The following is a 24,589-nucleotide window of genomic DNA, read 5'->3' on the forward strand; positions in this document are numbered from 1 at the left end:
TGTGGAGTTTGCACGTTCTCCCCATGTTTGCATGGGTTTCCTCCGGGTGCTCCGGTTTCCTCCCACAGTCCGAAAGACATGCGGGATAGGTGGATTGGCCATGCTAAATTGCCCCTTAGTGTCAGGGGGACTAGCTAGGGTAAATGCATGGGGTGACGGGATTGTGGTTAATGCAGGTTCGATGGGCCGAATGGCCTCCTTCTGCACTGTAGGATTCTGTGGGACGAATGGCCACCTTCTGTGATATAATGACGCTGGGACTCTTTGCGTTCTCTAAAGTGGAATGACTTTATTAAGGTTTGAAATGTTATACAAAGCAGTGAAGTCAGACCACAGCTTACAAAGGTCCACCCAGTGCTTGCATCGGATCCTTTGAACCAAATGAAGGGTTGTGGGGCAGTGAGTGTATCAGCGCTTGGCATGGCTCCTGCTCTATCCAAGACCACAAGAAACTACAAAGCGTTGTGAATGTAGCCCAGTCCATCATGCAAACCAGCCTCCCATCCATGCACTCCGTCGACACTTACCACTGCCTCAGAAAAGCAACCAGCATAATCAAGGGCCCCATGAACCCGGACATAATCAAGGACCCCATACACCACCCCCACAACCTTATAACATAAAAGATGGGCATTGATGAGCAAGACACAGGGAATGGTATGAAGAGGATTTGAGTATTCCTTAAAATTACCCGCATTTCTATAGAACATATATGCAGCAATCCAGAGGATAGACACCTCTCGCTACTAGCTAGCTCGCACGGGCAGTGATTAGAGCAGCGACTAAGAAAATAAGCATTTCATTCAACAAGGAAAATAAGTTTACAAAAAGAAAAAAAAATGACCCAATAATAATAGTGCAAAGGGCAGGCCAACTTTTCCCCGTGAAGACTTAGCAGATAATTGTTATGGCAAGGTCGTGGATATTGGAGGCTTTTTGTCAAATTACATTGAAAAACCAGAAATAAAACATTCGCAACAAAGGGCCCAAGCATTTCAATCGACTGTTGGCTTTCTTTACGCCTGAGTTCTGTCCTGGAATCCTTGCTGGAGGAGACTACACCAGGCTGGATCTTCCGTCTGCCGGTTCACGGCTCCTGAGGCAGAAGAAACAAAGAAAGGACCTGAATTTGTTTAGCCGCCTTTCCCCCACCGCTGGAAGCCCCACTTCTCAGCCAATCAAGAACTTTCTCGGATGCGCTCACTGCTGTGCTGTGAGAAGTCAATGTGCGCACAGCAAGCTCCCACAAACAGCAAGGTGATAATGACCAGTTGTGGTGATGAGGGCTGAGGGTAAGTATCGGCCAGGGGCAGTTGGGAGAATTCCTGCCACCCAGGGCCGCTTCGAAGTGGGTGGCACAGTGGTTAGCACTGGTGGTCTGTGGGGGGGGGGTGTTGGTCTCGAAGGATTGCCACTCAACAGAGCAACCACAGCTCACGTTTAGCATAGAATTATAGAATCCTACAGCGCAGAAGGAGGCCACTCGACCCATCGAGTCTGCACCGACCACAATCCCACCCAGGCCTATCCCAATAACCCAACCTGTTTACCCAAGCTAGTCCCCCTGACACTAAGGGGCAATTTATCATGGCCAATCCACCTAACCCACACATCTTTGGACTGTGGGAGGAAACTGGAGCACCCGGAGGAAACTCACACAGATACGGGGAGAACGTGCAAATTCTTAACAGGTATAGCACCTTTAACATAGCAAGACCACCCCCCTCCCAGGTGCTCACACGGGAGAGGAGAGGGGTGGGGGAGTGCTATTATCGAACAAATTATCCACTGGGGGCGGCATGGTGGCAAAATAGGCTAGCACTGCTGCCTCACAACACCAGGGACCCGGGTTCAATTCTCGACTTGGGTCACTGTGTGGTGTTTGCACGTTCTCCCCGTATCTGCGTGGGTTTCCTCCGGGTGCTCCGGTTTCCTCCCACAGTCCGAAATACGTGCTGGTTAGATGCACTGGCCATGCTAAATTCTTCCTCAGTGTACCCGAACAGGCGGCAGATTGTGGGACGAGGGGATTTTCGCAGTAACTTCATTGCAGTGTTAATGTAAGCCTACTTGTGAGACAAATAAATAAACTTTAAAAAATAGCCGTGTGCCACCTTCCACCCAGCCCAGGGGATCTCGATTTACAGTCTCATATACTGAAGGCCCTGAAGGGGGACTCAAAACACATAACCTTTTGACCTGGAGGTGAGGGCGTAAACCATTGAGCTCCGAATTTCTTTTTTTTCATTCATTCCTGGGACATGGGCATCGCTGGCTGGCCAGCATTTATTGCCCATCCCCAGTTGCCCTTGAGAAGGTGGTGGTGAGCTGCCTTCTTTAATTGTGCTGTGGGTTGACCCACAATGCCGTTAGACTTTGTAGCGGTTGACACACTGAGTGATTTGCTGGTCCATTTCAGAGGGCAGTTGAGAGTCAACCACATTGCTGTGGCCCTGGAGTCACATGTAGGCCAGACCAGGTAAGGATGGTAGATTTCCTTCCCTAAAGGACATTCGTGAGTGAACCCAGGTGGGGGGTTTTCCGACAATCAACAATGGTTTCATTGTCATCAGTAGATTCTTAATTTCAGATATTTTTTATTGAATTCAAATTCCACCATCTGCCGTGGTGGGATTCGAACCCGGGTCCCCAGAACATTAGCTGAGTTTCTGGATTAATAGTCTAGTGATAATACCCCTAGGCCATGGGGAATGAAGTGGTAAAACAGGGATAGGATGCGAATCATAGAATCGGTGCAGAAGGAGGTCATTCAGCCCATCAAGTCTGCACCGACCACAATCCAACCCAGGCCCTATTCCCATAACCCCACATATTTAACCTGCTAATATCCCTGACACTAGGGTCAATTTAGCACGGCCAATTAACCTAACCCACACATCTTTGGACTGTGGGAGGAAACCGGAGCACCCAGAGGAAACCCACGCAGAATGTTCAGACTCCGCACAGACAGTGACCCAAGCTGGGAATCGAACCCGGGTCCCTGGTGCTGTGAGGCAGTAGTGCTAACCACTGTGCCACCGTGCCAGCCCGTGAAGTGATTGGGTGTGACTTGATTGAAGAGAGGCATCTTTGTGTGATGGGAGTTGAATGGAGGCCATTTTGGCCATTAAGTATCCACCTACGTGACGCCAATGATGTGTTTGTCCACATGCCCTCGGCTGGAACGAGTTTGTCTCAGCTGGCACGGGTACAACACAATGGATGACGGGTACTGAGGTGCATGCCAGGCTTTGCACCCATTGGAAAATAACAACTGTCGCGATCGAGAGAGATGGGAATGGAACAGTTGGAGACATTCAACTGGCTCAATGATCCAGGGACCATCAGCAAAGAGTCATGGCCCATAGAGGCAGAAATCAGGACTGTAAGACCAGGGACTCTGAATGAGAGCCAACTGTGAGAAAGGATGCTGCAACCAACTCAATCTGGGTGGAAAATAAATGACAGAGGGAATAGGAAAAGAGATAACAATCCTGTTTGTGACACTACTTTGCCTTTGAGAAATTTATTTTTAACCAAGTTCTCTGCAGTTTGTAAGAATCATAGAATCCTACAGTGCAGAAGGAGGCCATTCAGCCCATTGAGTCTGCACCGACCACAATCCCAACCAGGCCCTATCCCCATAACCCCATGCATTTACCCTAGCTAGACCCCCTGACACTCAGGGTCAATTTAGCATGGCCAATCCAACGAACCCACACTTCTTTGGACTGTGGAAAGAAACCGGAGCACCCGGAGGAAACCTATGCAGACACGGGGAGAACGTGCAGACTCCAAACAGACAGTGACCTAAGCTGGGAATCGAATCCGTGGCACTGTGAGACAGTAGTGCTAACCACTGTGCCACCCCATTATAATATCATGATTGTTTTTTGTTTGTGATTGGTAAAAGTAATTGCTAATTTTCTTTTGAAACGTGTTAACTGTACTCTTGAATAAACATTGCTTGATAAAAGGTGCAAAGCCTGGCATGCGCCTCAGTATCTGTCATCCATTGTGTTGTACCCGTGCCAGCTGAGACATTCTCGTTCCAGCCGAGGGTCGTTCGAATCACATCTTATGCTTACACACGCCAAACTCAAAGTGCAAATCTTATGGTCTATGATGACTTCATAAAACACCTTGGAGTCTCTGACCTGGATTATACCATGTTGTGAATTAAAAGGACCCACCTCTTTGACAGCTTTTTCCCCGATGGCAGAGACAATTCCTGGATCCAAAGCATTCTTCTCCTCTACGTCCTCCAAAGGTTTCCTTAACAAACAGACATTTACTCAATGTCATGATAAAAGAAAGCTTCATTATCAGCTAGGCCAGGTAGAACAACTGAGTTACACAAGGCTCTACCTGTGCTAAGTTGCACACAAGGCCTCAGGCTCCATCGAGACATGGGCCACACAGCAAGGCCTCAGGCTCCATCGAGTCTGTGAGACACACAACAAGGCCTCAGGCTCCATCGAGTCTGTGAGACACACAACAAGGCCTCAGGCTCCATCGAGACTGTGGGACACACAGCAAGGCCTCAGGTTCCATCAAGACTGTGGGACACACAGCAAGGCCTCTGGCTCCATCGAGACTGTGGGACATACAGCAAGGCCTCAGGCTCCATCGAGACTGTGGGACACACAGCAAGGCCTCAGGCTCCATCCTCAGTCTGTGGAACACACAGCAAGGCCTCAGGCTCCATCGAGTCTGTGATATACACAGCAAGGCCTCAGGCTCCATCAAGCCTGTGGGGCACACAGCAAGGCCTCAGGCTCCATCGAGTCTGTGGGGCACACAGCAAGGCCTCAGGCTCCATCAAGCCTGTGGGGCACATAGCAAGGCCTCAAGCTCCATCGAGTCTGTGATATACACAGCAAGGCCTCAGGCTCCATCGAGTCTGTGATATACACAGCAAGGCCTCAGGCTCCATCAAGCCTGTGGGGTACACAGCAAGGCCTCAGGCTCCATCGAGTCTGTGGGGCACACAGCAAGGCCTCAGGCTCCATCAAGCCTGTGGGGCACATAGCAAGGCCTCAAGCTCCATCGGAACTGTGGGGCACACAGCAAGGCCTCAGGCTCCATCGAGTCTGTGAAACACACAGCAAGGCCTCAGGCTCCATCGAGCCTGTGATACACACAGCAAGGCCTCAGACTTCAACAAGCCTGCGGGGCACACAGCAAGGCCTCAGGCTCCATCCTAAGTCTGTGGGACACACAGCAAGGCCTCAGGCTCCATCGAGTCCGTGATATACACAGCAAGGCCTCAGGCTCCATCAAGGCTGTGGGGCACACAACAAGGCCTCAGGCTCCATCGAGACTGTAAGACACACAGCAAAGCCTCAGGCTCCATCAAGCCTGTGGGGCACATAGCAAGGCCTCAGGCTCCATGGAGACTGTAAGACACACAGCAAGGCCTCAGGCTCCATCGAGACTGTGGGACAGACAGCAAGGCCTCAGGCTCCATCGAGTCTGTGATACACACAGCAAGGCCTCAGGCTCCATCGAGTCTGTGGGGCACACAGCAAGGCCTCAGGCTCCATCGAGACTGTGAAACACACAGCAAGGCCTCTCTTCATCCTGAGTCTGTGCTGAGTTACCCAACCCCATAAGAAATTGGAGCAGGAGGAGGCCGTTCGGCCCTTTGAGCCTGCTCTGCCATTCGATAGGATCATGGCTGACCCATCATTCCTCACGTCCACTTTCCTGATTTTTCCACGTAACCCTTGATTTCCCAAACTGATCAAAAATCTCAGCCCTAAATATGTGCAAGGACTCTGCCCCCACAGCTGTCTGCGGCAAGGAGTTCCAAAGGCTCACAACCCTCTGAGAGAAGAAATTCCTCCTCATCTCAGTCTTAAGTTGGCACCCCCTTTATTCTGAGACTATGTCCTCTGATCCTAGACTCTCCATAGATAGGGTAGACAAGAAGAAACTTTCCCCCTTGTACAGGGGTCAATAACCAGGAGGCATAATTTCAGATAAAGGGCAGGAGATTTAGGGGGGATTTGAGGAAAAACTTTCTCACCCAGAGGGTGGTGGGAATCTGGAACTCGCTGCCTGAAAGGGTGGTGGAGGTGGAACCTTCACAACATTTAAGAAGCATTTAGATGAGCTCTTGAAACGCCAAAGCAAACAAGGTTACAGACCAAGTGCTGAGAAAATGGGAAGGGAATAGATAGGTACTTGATGATCGGATGGCCTGTGTAAGTCCACTGGGAGAGTTTTTAAAAATTCATCATGGGACATGGGCGTCACTGGCTGGGCCAGCATTTATTGCCCATCCCCAGGTGCCCATGGGCAGTTAAGAGTCAACCACGTTGCTGTGGCTCTGGAGTAATGTGTAGGCCAGACCAGGTAAGGATGGCAGATTTCCTTCCTTAAAGGACATAGAAACTAGAAGCAGGAATAGGCCATTCAGCCCTTCAAACCTGCTCCACCATTCATTTTGATCATAGCTAATCATCAAATTCAATATCCTGATTTCGCCTTCCCCCCCATATCCCTCGATCCCTTTAGCCCCAAGAGCTGTATCTAATTTCTTCTTGAAATCAGACAACATTTTGGCCTCAACTACTCTCTGTGGTCGTGAATTCCACACATTCACCACCCTCTGGGTGAAGAAATTTCTCCTCACCTCAGTCCTAAAAGGTTTGCCCCTTATCCTCAAACTGTGACCCCTCATTCTGGACTCCCCCCACCATTGGGAATATTCTTTCTGAATCTACCCTGTCTAACCCTGTTAGAATTTTATAAGTTTCTATGAGATCCCCTCTCACCCTTCTAAACTCCAGTGAATATAATCCAAACCAACTTAGTCTCTCCTCATATGACAGACCTGCCATCCCAGGAATCAGCCTGGTAAACCTTCGCTGCGCTCCCTTTATAGCAAGGACATCCTTCCTCAGATAAGGACACCAAAACCGCACACAATACTCCAGGTGTGGCCTCACCAAGGTCCTATACAATTGCAGCAAAACATTTCTATTCCTATACTCAAATCCTCTCGCTATGAAGGCCAACATACCAATTGCCTTCTTTACTGCCTGCTGTACCTGCGCACTTACTTTCAGTGACTGGCGTGTGAGGACTCTAAGGATATTAGTGAATCAGATGGATTTTTCTGACAATTGGCATTAATAGATTCTTAATTCCAGCTATTTTTTAAACTATTGAATTAAAATCCCACTGTTTGCCGTGGTGGGATTCGAACCCCATTCCCCCATGATATTAGCGGAGTTTCAAGATTAATAGTCTAGCGATAATACCACTAAGCCATCACCTCCCCGTGTGAAAGGTTGACTCACTTCTCTGTCTTCTTCCTGTAGTAGCACATGTAGTAGGCGATGATGGTGAAGAAGGCCACCAACATTAACGTCACTATGATTCCAATAACCATGCCAGTCCTGTTCAGTGACTTGGACTGCCCCTGATAATCTGCAAGCAATTATATCAATCTGCAGTGAGACACATATAAAGATAGGCCAGCCGGAAACAAGCTACAGGTTAAATCCTTCCCCTTGCCATTGAATCACTGCATGGCCTCTCTTCCTCCCTGTCCCTACGACCTCCTCCAGTCTTAAGCCCCTTCCCAAATCTTCCCATCTTCCTTCTCCCATCACCGGCCTTATCTTGAACAGCCGAGGCACCCAGGTTCTGGTACTCCCAGCCTCATCCGGTCCATCACCCCAATTCCATCCCTTCCTATAAGATCCCTTATTAAAACACACCCTTCTTTCCCCAAGCTTTTTGTTATTCTTTGTGATAACAAGGCTTGCCTTAGAGTTGTAGAATCCCAACAGTGCAGAAGGAGCCATTCGGCCCATTGCATCTGCACCGACTCTCCAACAGAGTAACCCACCCAGGCTCTATCCCCGTAGCCCCATGTATCTACCCCGCTAATCCCCTAAATACACACATCTTGGGACAATAAGGGGCAATTTAGCATGGCCAATCCACTAAAGCTACATATCCTGGGACACTAAGGGGCAATTTACATGGCCAATCCACCTAACCTACACATCTTTGGACACTAAGGGCCAATTTAACATGGCCAATCAACCTAAACCCCACATCTTGGGACAATAAGAGACAGTTTAGCATGGCCAATCCACCTAACCTACGCATCTTTGGATACTAAAGCGCAATTTAGCTTGGCCAATCCACCTAACCTGCACGTCTTTGGAGTGTGGGAGGAAACCGCAGCACCCAGAGAAAACCCACGCAGACACGGGGAGAATGTGCAGACTCCACACAGACACTCACATGAGGCCGGAATTGAACCCAGGTCCCTGGCGCTGTGAGACAGCAGTGCTAACCCACTGTGCCACCGTGCCCTAATGCTATTCTTAGCTCCAGCCGTATCCCTAACTGTAACGCCAACTTTAACCTTAACCATGACTATTTATTTCCAGTATTTTGGGATCTTTTCCTGCATTAATGCAAGTTGTTGAGTGGCAGGAGGCTTCAGGACTGTACACAATGGGCCGCACTTGGACATAGAGAATACACAACAGGGTAACGGCAAGACTTGGGAATGTAAATGGGACAGGCTTAGATACATGAGGTAGACAATAAGTAATAACAGGACACAGAAGGTGATGACAGATAACAGTAGAAGGTTAGTGAAGAAAGTTATCTAGGATTGCAATGGGATCTTGATCAATTGGGCCAGTGGGCTGACGAATGGCAGATGGAGTTTAATTTCGATAAATGTGAGGTGATGCATTATGGTAGATTGAACCAGGGCAGGACTTACTCAGTTAATGGTAGGGCGTTGGGGAGAGTGACAGAACAAAGAGATCTAGGGGTACAGGTTCATAGCTCTTTGAAAGTGGAGTCACAGGTGGACAGAGTGGTGAAGAAGGCATTCGGCATGCTTGGTTTCATTGATCAGAACATTGAATACAGGAGTTGGGATGTCTTGTTGAAGTTGTACAAAGTAAGGCCACACTTGGAATACTGTGTACAGTTCTGGTCACCCTATTATAGAAAGGATATTATTAAACTAGAAAGAGTGCAGAAGAGATTTACTAGGATGCTACCGGTACTTGATGATTTGAGTTATAAGGAGGGACTGGATAGACTGGGACTTTTTTCTCTGGGGCGTAAGAGGCTTAAGAGTGATCTTATAGAGGTCTGTAAAATAATGAGGGGCATGGATCAGTTAGACAGTCAGCACCTTTTCCCGAAGATAGGGGAGTCTAAAACTAGATGGCATAGGTTTAAGGTGAGAGGGGAGAGATACAAAAGGGTCCAGAGGGGCAATTTTTTCACACAGAGGGTGGTGAGTGTCTGGAATGAGCTGCCAGAGGCAGTAGTCTTTTAAAAAACATTTAGACAGTTACATGGGTGAGATGGATATAGAGGGATATGGACCAAACGTGGACAATTGGGACTAGCTTAGTGGTAAAAACCGGGCGGCATGGACAGGTTGGGTCGAAGGGCCTGTTTCCAAGCTGTAAACCTCTGTGACTCGATGACTCTAATAAGTGATAAACAATGGATGACAGTGGCAGATAGATATTTTTCATTCATTTGTGGGACATGGGCGTCTCTGGCTAGGCCAGCATTTATTGCCCAACCCTAGTTGCCCTTGAGAAGGTGGTGGTGAGCTGCCTTCTTTAATCATTCTGTGGGTTGACCCATAATGCCGTTAGGGAAGGAATTCTTGGATTTTGACCCTGCGACTGCGAAGGAACGGCCAATATATTTCCAAGTCAGGGTGGTGAGTGGCTTGGAGAGGAACTTGCAGGTGGTGGTGCTCCCATTTATCTGCTGCCCTTGTCCTTCTAGATGGAAGTGATCGTGGGTTTGGAAGGTGCTGTCTAAGGATCTTTGGTGAATTTTTACAGTGCATCTTGTAGATAATACACACTGCTGCTACTGAGCGTCGGTGGTGGAGGGAGTGGATGTTTGTGGATGGGGTGCCAATCAAGCGGGCTGCTTTGTCCTGGATGGTGTTGAGCTTCTTGAGTGTTGTTGGAGCTGCACCCATCCAGGCAAGTGGGGAGTATTCCATTACACTCCTGACTTGTGCCTTGTAGATGGTGGACAGGCTTTGGGGAGCCAGCAGCTGAGTTACACGCTGTAGGATTCTTAGCCTACAGGTACACAATGGAAGACCAGCAATGGGGTATGGCCATGTATAGAGTATGCAGAGTATAATCACATAGATAGATACACAATGGGAGACAGTGGGAGATAGATACCCAATGGGAGACAGTGGGAGATAGATATACAATGGGAGACAGTGGGAGATAGATACCCAATGGGAGACAGCGGGAGATAGATATACAATGGGAGACCAACAATAGGTTCTGGTCACTTAGAGAGCATACAGAATGTAAGAGACAAGCACAGAGATAGAACAAGGTGTTGTTCTTTAGGATAGATAATGTGGTAGAGTGGGACAGAAAGGGTACAAATAACATAGAGAATATCAAAGTGGGACAGAGGGAGAGCACAATGTGGGGTTCAGTGGGATATAGAGGATACCAAATGTAGTAGAGTGGGATAGATGGGGCAGATAGTGGACTGCAATGGGATATAGAGGATACGCAATGGGACAATCAGGGAGGAAACGACGTCTAGTCAATGGGCCGAATGGAGTTCAGCAGGATACAGTGGAAGGCAGATATACAAATATTGGTCTCATGTTTACATCGAAGACCTGGTTGGACAGTGGGGTGAGCCTTCTGCCTCTGGCATTGTAATGCGGCCAAATTATTGAAACATGCAGCTTTAATTCCCACAGGCCGTAAGGGTGAGCCTCCCCCTGCACGTTAACTCCCTAAACAACAATCCGTCACGCAAAGTCTATTGAGTTGCCTGTCTTGTGTGGTCTTAATAGAAATCATATCACAGAAATTTCGGGCTAAAGGTTCCCGTGGGTGGTGGTGGTGGAGCATCGAGTGGTCGTCGTTTTTCAGCTCCCCTTCCGCTTGCCGGTAGGTTTCTGATAAAATGGAGGGGGCGTGGGGAGAGAGGGGGGGATGTTCACGTGACTGTCTTAAACACTCCTCCACCAATCTCACTCCGGTTGTACACTCAATGGGTGGGTAAAGTTTAACCAGCCTGCAGACTTCCTCCTGAGGGTTTCATACCTGTAGAGTGACTTTCTTCAGCGATCACTGCAAAGAAACGTGAAAGAAATAAAATGAGAAAGAATTTGCGGCAAAATCCTTATCCACATTCCAAACCCCCCACCTTTGCCGGGATACCCCCCTCCCCCCATTCCACCCCCGGGGTGTGTTTTCCCACGGCAGAGACAGCTCGCCATCGACCGGGGGTTGGGGGGGGGGATTTTCTTTTACATTCATTCATAGGACATGGGCATCACTGGCTGGCCAGCATTTATTGCCCATCCCTAACTGCCCTTCATTTCAGAGGGCAGTTGAGAGTCAACCACATTGCTGTGGCTCTGGAGGCACATGTAGGCCAGACCGGGTAAGGATGGCAGATTTCCTTCCCTAAAGGACATTAGTGAACCAGGTGGGTTTTTCCAACAATGGTTTCATGGTCATCAGTAGATTCTTAATTCCAAATTATTTATTGAATTCAAATTCCACCATTTGCCATGGCGGGATTCGAACCTGGGTCCCCAGATCTTGCCCTGGGTTTCTGGATTACTAGTCCAGTGACAATACTACTAGGCCAACGTCTCCCCATAAATCTTTCAGTCCCGCCGCCGAACGCCATGGAAAATCCCGCCAATCACTGGTTAAATCTCAGCTGGCGCACCACCTCCACATCTGCATGGGTTATGGAAGGTTGCCCAAGGCCTCGGGGAGGATGTATTAGAGAGTTACGCGAGCGGTACCAGGGAGAGAAGAGACTTCAGTTACATGGAGAGATTGGAACAGATGGGATTGATCCCCATGGAGTAGGGGATCATTGAATCATAGAACCCTGCAGTGTAGAAGGAGGCCATTCAGCCCATCGAGTCTGTACCGACAACAATCCCACCCAGGCCCTATCCCCATAATCCCATGCATTTATCCTAGCTAGTCCCCTGACACTAAGGGGCAATTTAGCATGGCCAAATAACCTGCCAAAGAGTTTCAGGTTTAGGTGGATTGGCCATGATAAATCCCCCTTAGTGTCAGGGGGACTAGCTGGGGTAAATGCATGGGGTTATGGGGATACAGCCTGGATGGAATTGTGATTGGTGCAGACTTGATGGGCTGAATGGCCTCCTTCTGCACTGTAGGATCCTATGATTCTATGAACCTAACCTGTATATCTTTTGGACTGTGGGAGGAAACCAGAGCACCCGCAGGAAACCCACGCAGACAGGGGGAGAATGTGCAAACTCCACAGTGACCCGAGGCCAGAATCGAACCCAGGCCCCTGGTGCTATGAGGCAGCAGTGCTGACCACTGTGCCACCATGCTGCCCTTGTAGGAAGGTTCAGGTTAATAGATGCTTTCAAAATCACAATCAGTTTTGATACGGTGAAGAGGGAGAATCTGTTACCAGTGGGAGAAGGGTCGGTAACCAGAGGGCATGGGTTTAAAATAATTTGGAGAAAAAGAAACACACAAGGGGGTTATGAGGAGAATATTTTTTAATACAGCAAGCTGCGATCTGAAAGGCATTGCCTGAAAGGGAATCTGATAAATACTCCAGGGTCATGGTAAAAGTCCAGGGGGAGTGGGACGAAAGTGGAAGATACTTTCAAGGAGCTAGCATGGGTACAATAGGCCGAATGATCTCCTTCTGCACCACCATTCCCTCAAATAACTTCTTTGTATTCATTCATGGGACATGGGCATGGTTGGCTGGCCAGCAATTATTGCCCATCCCTCTTTGCCCTTGGAGGGCAGTTGAGAGTCAACCACATTGCTGTGGCTCTGGAGACACATGTAGGCCAGACCGGGTAAGGACAGCAGATTTCCTTCTCTAAAGGACATAAGTGAACTAGATGGGTTTTTCCGACAATGGTTTCATGGTCATCAGTAGATTCTTAATTCAAGATTTTTTAAATTATTGAGTTCAAATTCCACCATCCGCCGTGGTGGGATTCGAACCTGGGTCCCCAGAGCATGAGCTGAATTTTTGGATTAATAGTCTAGCGATCATGCCGCAAGGCCATTGCCTCCCCAACTCAGGTTCAGAATGCAAAAGGATTCTCAGTGAAGATAACATTGAATATCTCCAACAGGCTGATAACAATGCCAATAGGATGTTGCACTACATATAGGAGACAGAGGGAGTCACGGTCCTATTGTATGTGGACTGATCCCTGAGACCTATTTGGACAAGCGATCACTGAATTAATGCTCCTTTTGATCGGAACCGTTCTCACAGCAACACCAAAGGGTTATTCAAGGGCTTGTCAAATGAGGAGCGGTTGAGGAGTCTGGACACATACTCGATGGAGTTTAGAAGGATGATGGGGGGATCTAATTGAAACTTACAGAATACTGAGAGGCTGGATAGAGTGGACGTGGAGAGGATGTTTCCACGAGTGGGAGGGACCAGAACTCGAGGGCACAAACTCAGAGTGAAGGGACACTCCTTTAAAACAGAGATGAGGAGGAATTTCTTCAGCCAGAGGGTGGTGAATCTGTGGAACACTTTGCCGCAGAAGGCTGTGGAGGCCAGGTCATTGAGTGTCTTTAAGACAGAGATAGATAAGTTCTTTATCAATAGGGGGATCAAGGGTGATGGGGAGAAGGCAGGAGAATGGGGATGAGAATCATATCAGCCATGATTGAATGGTGGAGCAGACTCAATGGGCCGAATGGCCTAATTCTGCTCCTATATCTTATGGTCTGATGGTCAACGCTGGATGGAGCATCGAGCAGTTCTGTGACAATGAACCATTGGATATCTTACCTCTGAATCCATCTAACTCATTGTTATCTTCTGTTCCTGCAACAGAGTACACAAAGAAATCAATTAAACCAGAAAACGGCAAGTAACGCAGGAGATAGTCATCGACTTCAGGAAGCGTAAAGGAGAACATGCCCCTGTCAACATCAATGGGGATGAAGTGGAAATAGTCGAGAACTTCAAGTTTTTGGGTGTCCAGATCGCCAACAACCTGTCTTGGTCCCTCCATGCAGACGCTATAGTTAAAAAAGCCCACCAACACCTCTACTTTCCCAGGAGGCTATGGAAATTTGGCATGTCGGCTACAACTCTCACCAACTTTTACAGATGCACCATAGAAAGCATCCTTTCTGGTTGTATCACAGCTTGGTATGGCTCCTGCTCTGTTCAAGACCTCAAGAACTACAGAAGGTTGTGAACGTAGCCCAGTCCATCACTCAAACCAGCCTCCCATCCATTGACTCTGTCTACACTTCCCGCTGCTTCAGAAAAGCAGCCAGCATAATTAAAGACTCCACGCGCCCGGACATTCTCTCTTCCACCTTCTTCCGTTAGGAAAACGATACAAAAGTCTGAGGTCAGGGACCAACCGACTCAAGGACAGCTTCTTCCCTGCTGCCATCAGACTTTTGAATGGACCCATCTTATATTACGTTGATCTTTCTCTACACCCTAGCTATGACTGTGACACCTCATTCTGCACTCTCTCCTTTCCTTCTTTATGAACGGTATGCTTTGTCTGTATAGCGCGCAAGAAACAATACTTTTCACTGTATTCTAATACATGTGACAATAATAAATCAAATCATATCTGACCTCCTAATCCATCTAACACAACATTATCTTCTCTTGTTGCAAAAAAAGTACACAAAGAAACCCAACTAAATCAGTATATCTTTTAAAGTTCATTGGTTTACAATCCGACCATCCAATTGTGTTTGAAATTCTCATTTTCCTCTTCATCTCCCTCCATTGTCCCATCCCTTCCTCGCTTTGTAACCTTCTCTTCCAACCACACAATCCTCCGAGCTTTCTGTGTGCCTCCAGTTCCGCGCCCCCCCCCTCTGCTCCCTTCTCCAACCCCTCCTTAAAGCACTCCCAATTCCGTGCTTTCAGTTACCTGAGCCCTAAGCGCAGGAACTATCTCCACGAACCTCTCTGCCTCTTTCTCTTTTAAAACTCAGCCCTCTGACAAAGCTTTTCACCTCTTGTCCAACAAACATCGCCATCATAGAATCCCACACACTGCAGAAGGAGTAGCCAGTTGGCCCATCGAGTCTGCACCAACCACAATCCCACCCAGGCCCTATCCCCTTAACCCCAAATATTTACCCTACTAATTCCACTGACACTAAGGGACAATTTAGCATGGCTAACCACCTAACATCGTTGGACTGTGGGAGGAAACTGGAGCGCCCAGAGGAAACCCATGCAGACATGGGGAGAACGTGCAAACTCCTCACAGACAGTGACCCAAGGCGGGAATCGAACCCGGGCGCTGTGAGGCAGCAGTGTAAACTGTTGTGCCACCATGCCCTGTGTGGTTCGTTGTCAGGCTTTACCTGATAACACTTCTGTGAGGCATCTTTGGGAGTGCTTCACTCCATCAGGGCAAGAGAAGATATCAGGAGTTGTAGCTTAATAGAGCCTTAGTTAGGCCGCACTTGGAATATAGTGTTCAATTCTGGTCGCCACACTACCAGAAGGATGTGGAGGCTTTGGAGAGGGTACAGAAAAGATTTACCAGGATGTTGCCTGGAATGGAGGGCATTAGCTATGAGGAGAGGTTGGAGAAACTTGGTTTGTTCTCACTGGAACGACAGAGGTTGAGGGGCGACTTGATTGAAGTCTACAAGATTATGAGGGGCATGGACAGAGTGGATAGTCAGATGCTTTTTCCCAGTGTGGAAGAGTCAATTACTAGGGGGCACAGGTTTAAGGTGCGAGGGGCAAGGTTTAAAGGAGATGTACGAGGCAGATCTTTTACACAGAGGGTGGTGGGTGTCTGGAACTCGCTGCCGGGGGAGTTATTGGAAGCAGGTACGATAATGACTTTTCAGGGGCACCTTGATAAATACATGAATAGGATGGGAATAGAGGGATATGGTCCCCGGAAGCGAGGGGGTTTTAGTTCAGTCAGGCAGCATGGTCGGTGCAGGCTTGGAGGGCCCAAGGGCCTGGTCCTGTGCTGTAATTTTCTTTGTTCTTCTTTGTTCTTTGAGTTGGCCATTCGGCCTATCAAGCCTGCTCCGCCATTCTATGCCATCATAGCTAATCTTGGGTTTTGACTCCACTTTCCTGAATGCTCCCTTGATTTCCCGAGAGATGAACAATCTGTCTATTCCAACCTTGACTGTATTCGATGGTGGAACATCCACCACCCTCTGAGGGAGAGAATTCAGAACGTTTGCCAGCCTTTGAGTGAAGAGTGATATAAACACTGTTATTGGTGCAGTTGGTGAGCTCAGGAGGGAAAGGCCTACCTCTCAGTCGGATTACTGTGATGGCTGACTTGCGGTTGAAGTCAAAGTCGAAGACAATGCAATGGTACTCTCCTTCAACACTCTTGGTCACTGCCGGGAGTGTGAGCTGGGACTCACTGCTGAACGATACCCCCTAAGGTCCAGATCCAAGAGTTAGTAAAACACTGGCAGCATATCACCATAAACACTGCGTGTATGTGTGTGTGTGTGTGTATATGTGTGTGTGTGTATATGTGTGCGTATATACATGTGTGTGTATATGTGTGTATGTGTATGTATGTGTGCGTGATTGTGCGTGTATATGTGTGTGTGCATATGTGTGCTTGTGTGTGTGTGATTGTGTGTGCATGTGTGTGTTGTGTTTGTATGTGTATGTACGTGTGTGTGCATGTGTGTATGTGTGTCCGTGTGTGTATGTGTGTGTGTGTGTGTCAGTGCATGTATGTGTGTGTATGTGTGTGTGTGTGTGTATATATGTGTGTGTGTGTGTGTATATGTGTGCTTGTGTGTGTGTGATTGTGTGTGCATGTGTGTGTTGTGTATGTGCGTGTGTGTGATTGTGTGTGTTGTGTTTGTATGTGCATGTGTGTGCATGTGTGTGTGTGTGTGTGTGTGTGTCAGTGTGTGTGTGTGTGTGTGTGTGTGTGTGTGTGTGTCTGTGTATGCGTGTTGTGAATTTGAGCTTATGAAGATGTACAGAATGTCTGTAAAGAATGTAAAATACAATGCGTGATCCCTTTAAAAGCTGGTTTGTGTCGGTGCTGAGATGTTTAAAATGCAGAGTGCACACAGACTCTAAGTTGTGACATTTGCTTCAGAGACTAAAAGCATTATGGTTGCCTTGGTAACTGGCTCTGCAGGTTTTCGCATTTTGTTAGCCTGTGAGTTTAAAGAAGGAACTCAGCTCAAGGGAACGTTTCAGATTTGAATTTGCTGCTGCTGTCAGCCTCAGGCCTATCTGAGTACAGGAATGGTGATAGGTCATTTCGATTATAAAAGAGTAACTCAACTTCTTTGAGTTCAGTTCCACCAGGGGTTGAGCCAGGAGTTCAACCAGAAGCAGGGCCCAGACCACCTGCAGTAGTTAAGGGCAGTTAGATCAACTGGAGCAGTTCGTTCCTAACTCTGCAGCTTCAGACAGCTCATGAGATAAATCACCCACTAACCAGCGAAAAGTGCCAAATCAGACAGCGCCTACAGACAGTGGACACCTACCAAAGAGCTCCAAAACTTCTAAACGCTATCAGACCTGGTTGTATATAGTTTCTTTGAGAGTGACTAAAATTCTGTTATTACTGTTTTGGTAATGAATGTTCCTTGTATTATTCGAGCAGCATTTCAGTTGAACCTTACCTTAATTAATATGTTACTTGTTTAGTTAAAGTTTCTGGCTATTTAAATAACATACCTTGTTAATTATTCACTTAAAGCGAGTATCAGGCCTTTATATTAATAAACTTAATTAACACCTTCCCAAATAATTGTAGCAGATTACGATGCGAGGTAAGGGGATTAACCTCTGTGTCGTAACAGTGTGTGTGTGTGTGTGTGTGTGCACATGGCCATGTGTGTGTGTGCACGCCCATATCTATGTGTATGTTTGTGTGTGTGTTCGTGTGTGTGTGTGTGCGCGCATGCGTGTGCACACCCATATCTGTGTGCATGTATGTTTGTGTGTGTATGTTTGTGTGTGTATGTTTGTGTGTGTATGTTTGTGTGTGTATGAACCACTGCAGTCTCTGATGTGTAGGTACACCCACAGTGCTGTTAGGGAGGGAGTTCCAGGATTTTGTCCCAGCGACAGTGCGGGAACAGTGATATATTTCTGTTGTAGAGTGTTATAGTAAGCATCTTCCTATTTGAATGTAAACATGGACATCTTTAGTGGGAATGAGCGTGCGTGAGTGATGTTGTTAGTAATGTGGGACGCGTCTTATATGAGGGAGCTGTCTAACTAGCTGCCCCCAGTCCTGAGTCCGTGCTGTATTTTATTTCTATTCCCTTATAAGTGAAGAGGAGTGAAGATCACGATGTGTTTGACTACCCCATTCATTACCATAATTTCCAAGGCAGGAAAGAGGGTGTTGGTCGTGGATTTGGAAGGAGCTGCCTAAGGAGCCTCAGGCAGTTGGGAAGGGAGGGGGTGGATTCGGAATGAATAACCTAACTCCAGCCGGAGTGGCTTGGGTTGGGTTCGGGTGCCTGATTTGGTGGGGGGGGGGGGGGGGGGGCGGAAAATTTGGGTGTGGCCGGAGCGTAAAGCCCCGTACGCCATGTTCCCGCTGCATGGGGTCAAGCTATAATCCGAGCTTCAGCACTCGAGCCAGGAGCTGACCTGATTCTCCTCAAACCCACCAGCAAGCCAAGGGTTAATCTGGCAGATTGAACCCAGCGTAAGGACATTGCCAGTGGCATCACCAAAGTAACTGCTGAGTGACGGGGTTATTGCTACACCAGCGTCAGGTTGTTGAAATAGCACTTCTACAATTTATAGAATAAATTGGTTAGGCAAAGTTTTAAAATTTATTTATTAGTATCACAAGTAAGGCTTATATTAACATTCAATGAAGTTACTGTGAAAATCCCCTCGTCGCCACACTCCAGCGCCTGTTCGGGTGCACTGAGGGAGAATTTTGCACGGCCAACGCACCCTAACCAGCACGTCTCTCGGTCTGTGGGAGGAAACCGGAGCACCTGGAGGTAACCCACGCAGACACGAGGAGAACGTGCAGACTCCACATAGACAGTGACCCAGGCTGGGAATCCCTGGCGCTGTGAGGCAGCAGCACTAACCCACTGTGCCACTGTGCCGCCCGACCCATGGGAAATAAACCTGTCGAGGCATGGGGATACAACGGGGTGGTGGTGGTTGGGGGGTGCGGTGCGGGGAATGGGACTGACTGCATTGTTTGATAGAGACCAAGTAAGGAATAGATGGGTTGAATGTCCTCCTCCTGCACTGTGGTGACTCCAAATGACTCCGCAGGTGCGGTAGTTGGTACACAAGGTTGCCCGAGGTGCCAATGGGATGTCCGGGCGAAACTAAACCCCTCTGAGTCAGAATCTCCACTGAACACACTCTGGGACAACCCACGGGACACTAAAGCTATCGGAAATACTGGAATCCTGCCCAGACGCTTGAAGAAAAGATGACCGCATTCATTCAACTTTTATCGAAAGCATCTTTTCCGGTTGTATCACAGCTTGGTATAGCTCCTGCTCTGCCCAAGACCGCAAGAAACTACAAAGGATCATGAATGTAGCCCAATCCAGCACGCAAACCACCTTCCTATCCATTGACTCTGTCTACACTTCCCACTGCCTCGGCAAAGCAGCCGGCATAATCAAGGAGCCCACGCACCCCGGACATTCTCTCTTCCACCTTCTTCCATCGGGGAAAAGGTATAAAAGTCTGAGATCACGTACCAACCGACTCAAGAACAGCTTCTTCCCTGCTGTCATCAGACGTTTGAATGGACCTACCTCGCACTAAGTTGATCTTTCTCTACACCCTGGAATCATAGAATCATAGAATCTCTACGGTGCAGAAGAAGGCCATTTGGCCCATCGAGTCTGCACCGACCACAATCCCACCCGGGCCCTATTCCCATAACCCGACACATTTACCCTGCTAATCCCCCTGACACTAGGGTCAATTTAGCATGGCCAATCTAGTTATGACTGCACTCTATCCTTTCCTTCTCCCTGATGTACTCTATGAATGCTATGCTTTGTCTGTATAGCGCGCAAGAAACAATACCTTTCACTATATCCCAATGCATGTGACAATAATAAATCAAATCAAATATTAAGTTGATCTTTCTCTGCACCCTAGCTATGACTGTAACACCATATTCTGCACCCTTTCTTCTTCTTCTACCCGATATACTCTATGAATGGTATGCCTTGTCTGTATAGCGTGCAAAAAACAATACTTTTCACTGTAAGCTAATACATGTGACAATAATAAATCAAATCAAATCAGCAGAGGTCAGTGCCATTCAGCCTTTGTGACTTACATCTTTCTTCCAGGAATACTCTGTTGGTTCAGGGTTGGTGTCTGCCAGGCAACGGAGGGTGATGGTGTCGCCTTCTGTGATCTCGTCACTGGATGGGCTCACCTCTATCGTAACGCTTTGGATTGGATCTGTGCACAGGAAGGTATTTGGATTTGTTCATGGCCTTTGGGGACCTCGAGATCCCCCCAGAAACACTTTACAGCCAATCAAATGCTTTTGAAGAGACGTCACGTCACGGTCATAAGCATCGACTCATGCACAGAAAGATCCCACAAACAATAGCAGCCGGAACATCTGCCTTTCCTTTTTGTTTCAGTAGCATTCGTTGAAGTCTGGACATTTGGTGGTAATACCAGGGCGAACCGTCCTGAAATAGTGGCCATGGGATCTTTTATGTCCACCTGACAGGGTAGACCTGGTCCCCGTTTTAATGTCTCAATCCATTACAAATATCAAAGTTAATTTGTTTAGGTAATTAGCATGTTGTTACAAGATGTCATTCTCATTAGAACATGGAAATTGTCTTTGAGACAACTCCAGGACCTCTCTGATGGTGCAGAGCTCCCTCGGTGCTGCCAACACTGATAATGCCAGTCTGGTGTTTTGCAGTCATAGAGGTTTACAGAATGGAAACAGGCCCTTCGGCCCAACTTGTCCAAGCCACTCTTTATTTTTATACCACTAAGCTAGTCCCAATTGCCCGTGTTTGGCCCATATCCCTCTATACCCATCTTACTCACGTAACTGTCCCTTAGGGTCGCTTTTTAAAAGACAAAATTGTACCCGCCTCTACTATTACCTCTCGCAGCTTGTTCCAGACACTCACCACCCTCTGTGTGAACAAATTGCCCCTCTGGACCCTTTTGTATCTTTCCTCTCTCACCTTAAACCTATGCCCTGTAGTTTTTGACTCCCTTACCTTTGGGAAAAGATGTTTACTATCTGGAGTGGCACTTGAACCCCATGATCTTCAGGCTCAAGAGGATGGCAGGGCATGCTATCCCCTCTCATGAGGCAGATGACACTGTTAGAGGTGCTTACATACACAGTGCAGAAGCAGGCCATTCAGCCCATCGAGTCTGCACCGATTCTCCAAAAGAGAATCTGGCCCACACCACCCCCACTCTATCCCCGTAACCCCGTGCATTTAGCATGGCCAATCCACCTAACCTGCACATCTTTGGACACGAAGGGACTATTTAGCATGGCCAATCCACGTAACCGACACAACTTTGGACACTAAGGGGCAATTTAGCATGCTTAATCCACCTAACCTGCACATTTTTGGACACTGAGGGGCAATTTAGCATGGCCAATCCACCAAACCTGCATTTCTTTGGACAATATGGGCAATTTAGCATGGCTAATCCACCTAACCTGCACATCTTTGGACACTAAGGGACAATTTAACATGGCCAATCCGCCTAACCTACACATTGTGGGACACTAAGGGACAATTTAGTATGGCCAATTCATGTAACCGACACAACCTTGGACACTAAGGGGCAATTTAGCATGGCAAATCCACGAACCTGCATTTCTTTGGACAATAATGGACAATTTAACATGGCCAATCCATCTAACCTGCACATGTTTGGACATAAAGGGACAATTTAACATGGCCAATCCGCCTAACCTACACATCTTTGGACAGTAACGAACAATTTAGGATGGCTAATCTACCTAACCCACACATTTTTGGACACTAAGGGGCAATTTAGCGTGGCCAATCCACCTAACCTGCAAATCTTTGGACTGTGGGAAGAAACCGGAGCACCCTGAGGAAACCCATCCAGAGCAGACATGAGGAGAACATGCAGACTCCGCACAGACGGTGACCCAAGCCGTCTGTGCGGCGTCTGCACGTCCTCCCTGTGTCGGATCTCTGGTGCTGCCTGCTAAACCCCCTGACACTAAGGGGCAACTTAGCACAGCCAATCAATCTAACCCGCACGTCTTTGGAGTCCCATTGGACAATCTCATTGAATGTGAGGGGGGTGAAGAGGAAACGAGAGTGGGAAGTGGTTTAGATATAATCCCCCCCAAAATGGGAGCAGTATTCAACTCTCCTGAAAGAGTTGAATCGGTACTTACAATGCACTTCGATTATAATGGGTTCGGAGCTCTGCTTATCATTGCCGCCTTGATCAGGATATGCCACTTCACAAAGGAACATAGCATTCATGTCACTTTTGCTTGCTGTATAGTATAATGTCGACTCTATTGTGCAGAGTCTGGTGTTCTGGTCCTTCATGATACGAACCTGGATCTGCGTCACTGAAAACAGAGAGGTGCGGTGGTTAAAAACGAGGAAAGAGTGAATAAAACGCAGGTGGAAAGCGGGAAGAAATGGGGTTATTTTTTGGATCGTGAAAGGGACAGTTAAAGTTAAACATGATGTTAGTCTTGATTAAGAGAAAGAGGCTCTTTATTGACCAAAGTCTGGTCCTGTAATCCATGGAGTGTTCATTTATTCTTCATTTTGTACAGTCCGGTTTAAGTTTAGGAAAAAAAGAAAGAGGCGTAGGGAGTAGGACCGCAGATCCTGCTCCGCCATTCAAAATGGTCATGTCTGATTTTCCACTTTACATTGAAACATCGAGACTAGAAGCAGGAATAGGCCATTCGGCCCTTTGAGTCTTCTCCACCATTCATATTGATCATGGCTGATCATCAAATTCAATATCCTGATCCCCTATATCCCTCGAACCCTTTCGCCCCAAGAGCTATATCTAATTCCTTCTTGAAATCACACAACGTTTTGGCCTCAACTACTTTCTGTGGTAGTGAATTCCACACATTCACCACCCTCTGGATGAAGAAATTTCTCCTCACCTCAGTCCTAAAAGGTTTGCCCCTTATCCTCAAACTATGACCCCCTAGTTCTGGACTCCCCCCACCATCGGCAACATTCTTTCTGAATCTACTGTGTCTAACCCTGTTAGAATTTTAGATGTTTGTATGAGATCCCCTCGCAATCTTCGCAACTCCAGTGAATACAATCCTAACTGACTTAACCTCTCCCCATATAACAGATCTGCCATCCCAGGAATCAGGGGTTGTTGGGGGGTGTTGGGGGGTGGTGGATGTTGTGTGGGGGAGGAGGAAGGTGATGGGGGGAGTCCCTTGGGGGGGCTTGAGGGAGTTTGGAGGAGTCACATGGGAGGAGGGAAATTAGAGATTAGCGGGAGCCACTTGGGGTTAGGGTTAGGGGTGTGGTGGGAGTCCTGTGGAGGTGAGTGGGACTTCTGGGCAATTGCACTTCTGGGCAATTACTGTGCAAACCCTTACCTGGGAACATCTGGAGGGGATTCCCCAGTGCATCTTTGGAGTAGCCCCTCATAACCTTCCCATGAGATACACACTGTAACTTGTGTAATCCTCAAACATTTGTCTGCATTTGTGAAGATATAAGCGGTGAGGTGATGGCCCAGTATCTGGGGCAGCACAGTGGCACAGTGGTTAGCACTGCTGCCTCACAGCATCAGGGTCCTGGGTTCAATTCTGATCTCGGGTCACTGCCAGTGCGGAGTCTGCATGTTCTCCCCGTGTCTGCGTGGGTTTCCTCCGGGTGCTCCGGTTTCCTCCCACAGTCTGAAAGATGTGCTGGTTAGGTTGATTGGCCATGCTAAATTGACCCTAGCGTCAGGGGGATTAGCAGGGTAAATATGTGGGGTTACGGGGATAGGGCCTGGGTGGGATTGTGGTCAGTGCAGGCTTGATGGCCGAATGGCCTCCTTCTGCACTGTAGGGATTCTATGAAAGGTCCGTTGATGTTGGGTTTCGGGACAAGTGAGGTTGTAAACCCTCGCCCTTTATCTGTTTTCAGTTGAATCCCAATTCTCGTAGCTGTCAGGGTGCGATTTTAAACTCCCATTCCTTGGATTACAGCTAGTCCAGTAATACAACTACCACCACATTCCTAGTTAACTAAGGGTTAACCGGTACCGCAGGTTGGTCCCTGGTAGTAATCATATTAATCACTAACTTTTGGCATTCGATGTTTAAATCAAAGGGGTTTGGGTTACCTGATACTGCAATCCCAGAAGTTATTTCTAATCGACATTCCCCACATAGTTCAGGGAAGGTGTGCCAGGTATTGGAAACATAATACACAAGTTATACTACGACAGGAATTACTTTACCCTTCTTAAGTGTACCCTCCATGCCTGCCTACCCTGCAAATGTGGGATATGGTAGTGTGGTTATGTTTCTCACCACACCAGAAGCAGGAACAGGATATAC

The 24,589-nt window shown here is 47.8% G+C and overlaps 1 protein-coding gene across 2 annotated transcripts in view; it reads right to left on the bottom strand.

Annotated features, from left to right (window-relative positions):
- Positions 1 to 271: 271 nt before the first annotated feature.
- LOC144487396 (CD166 antigen-like) overlaps positions 272 to 24,589 on the bottom strand; it is a 40,232-nt gene continuing 15,914 nt past the window's right edge. Inside the window, exons 6-13 of one of the 2 annotated variants that reach the window (XM_078205485.1) lie at positions 22,439 to 22,621; positions 20,345 to 20,472; positions 16,326 to 16,458; positions 13,846 to 13,881; positions 11,109 to 11,135; positions 7,311 to 7,440; positions 4,194 to 4,275; positions 272 to 1,096 (exon numbers count right to left, since the gene is read on the bottom strand). In XM_078205485.1, the coding sequence (XP_078061611.1) occupies positions 1,088 to 1,096; positions 4,194 to 4,275; positions 7,311 to 7,440; positions 11,109 to 11,135; positions 13,846 to 13,881; positions 16,326 to 16,458; positions 20,345 to 20,472; positions 22,439 to 22,621 (728 nt within the window). In that variant the 3' untranslated portion in view covers positions 272 to 1,087. The remainder of the gene's footprint in view (positions 1,097 to 4,193; positions 4,276 to 7,310; positions 7,441 to 11,108; positions 11,136 to 13,845; positions 13,882 to 16,325; positions 16,459 to 20,344; positions 20,473 to 22,438; positions 22,622 to 24,589) is intronic. The other variant, XR_013496404.1, reaches the window with a different exon arrangement.

The sequence above is a fragment of the Mustelus asterias genome, unplaced genomic scaffold, assembly GCF_964213995.1.
Source record: "Mustelus asterias unplaced genomic scaffold, sMusAst1.hap1.1 HAP1_SCAFFOLD_772, whole genome shotgun sequence".
Lineage (NCBI taxonomy): Eukaryota > Metazoa > Chordata > Chondrichthyes > Carcharhiniformes > Triakidae > Mustelus > Mustelus asterias.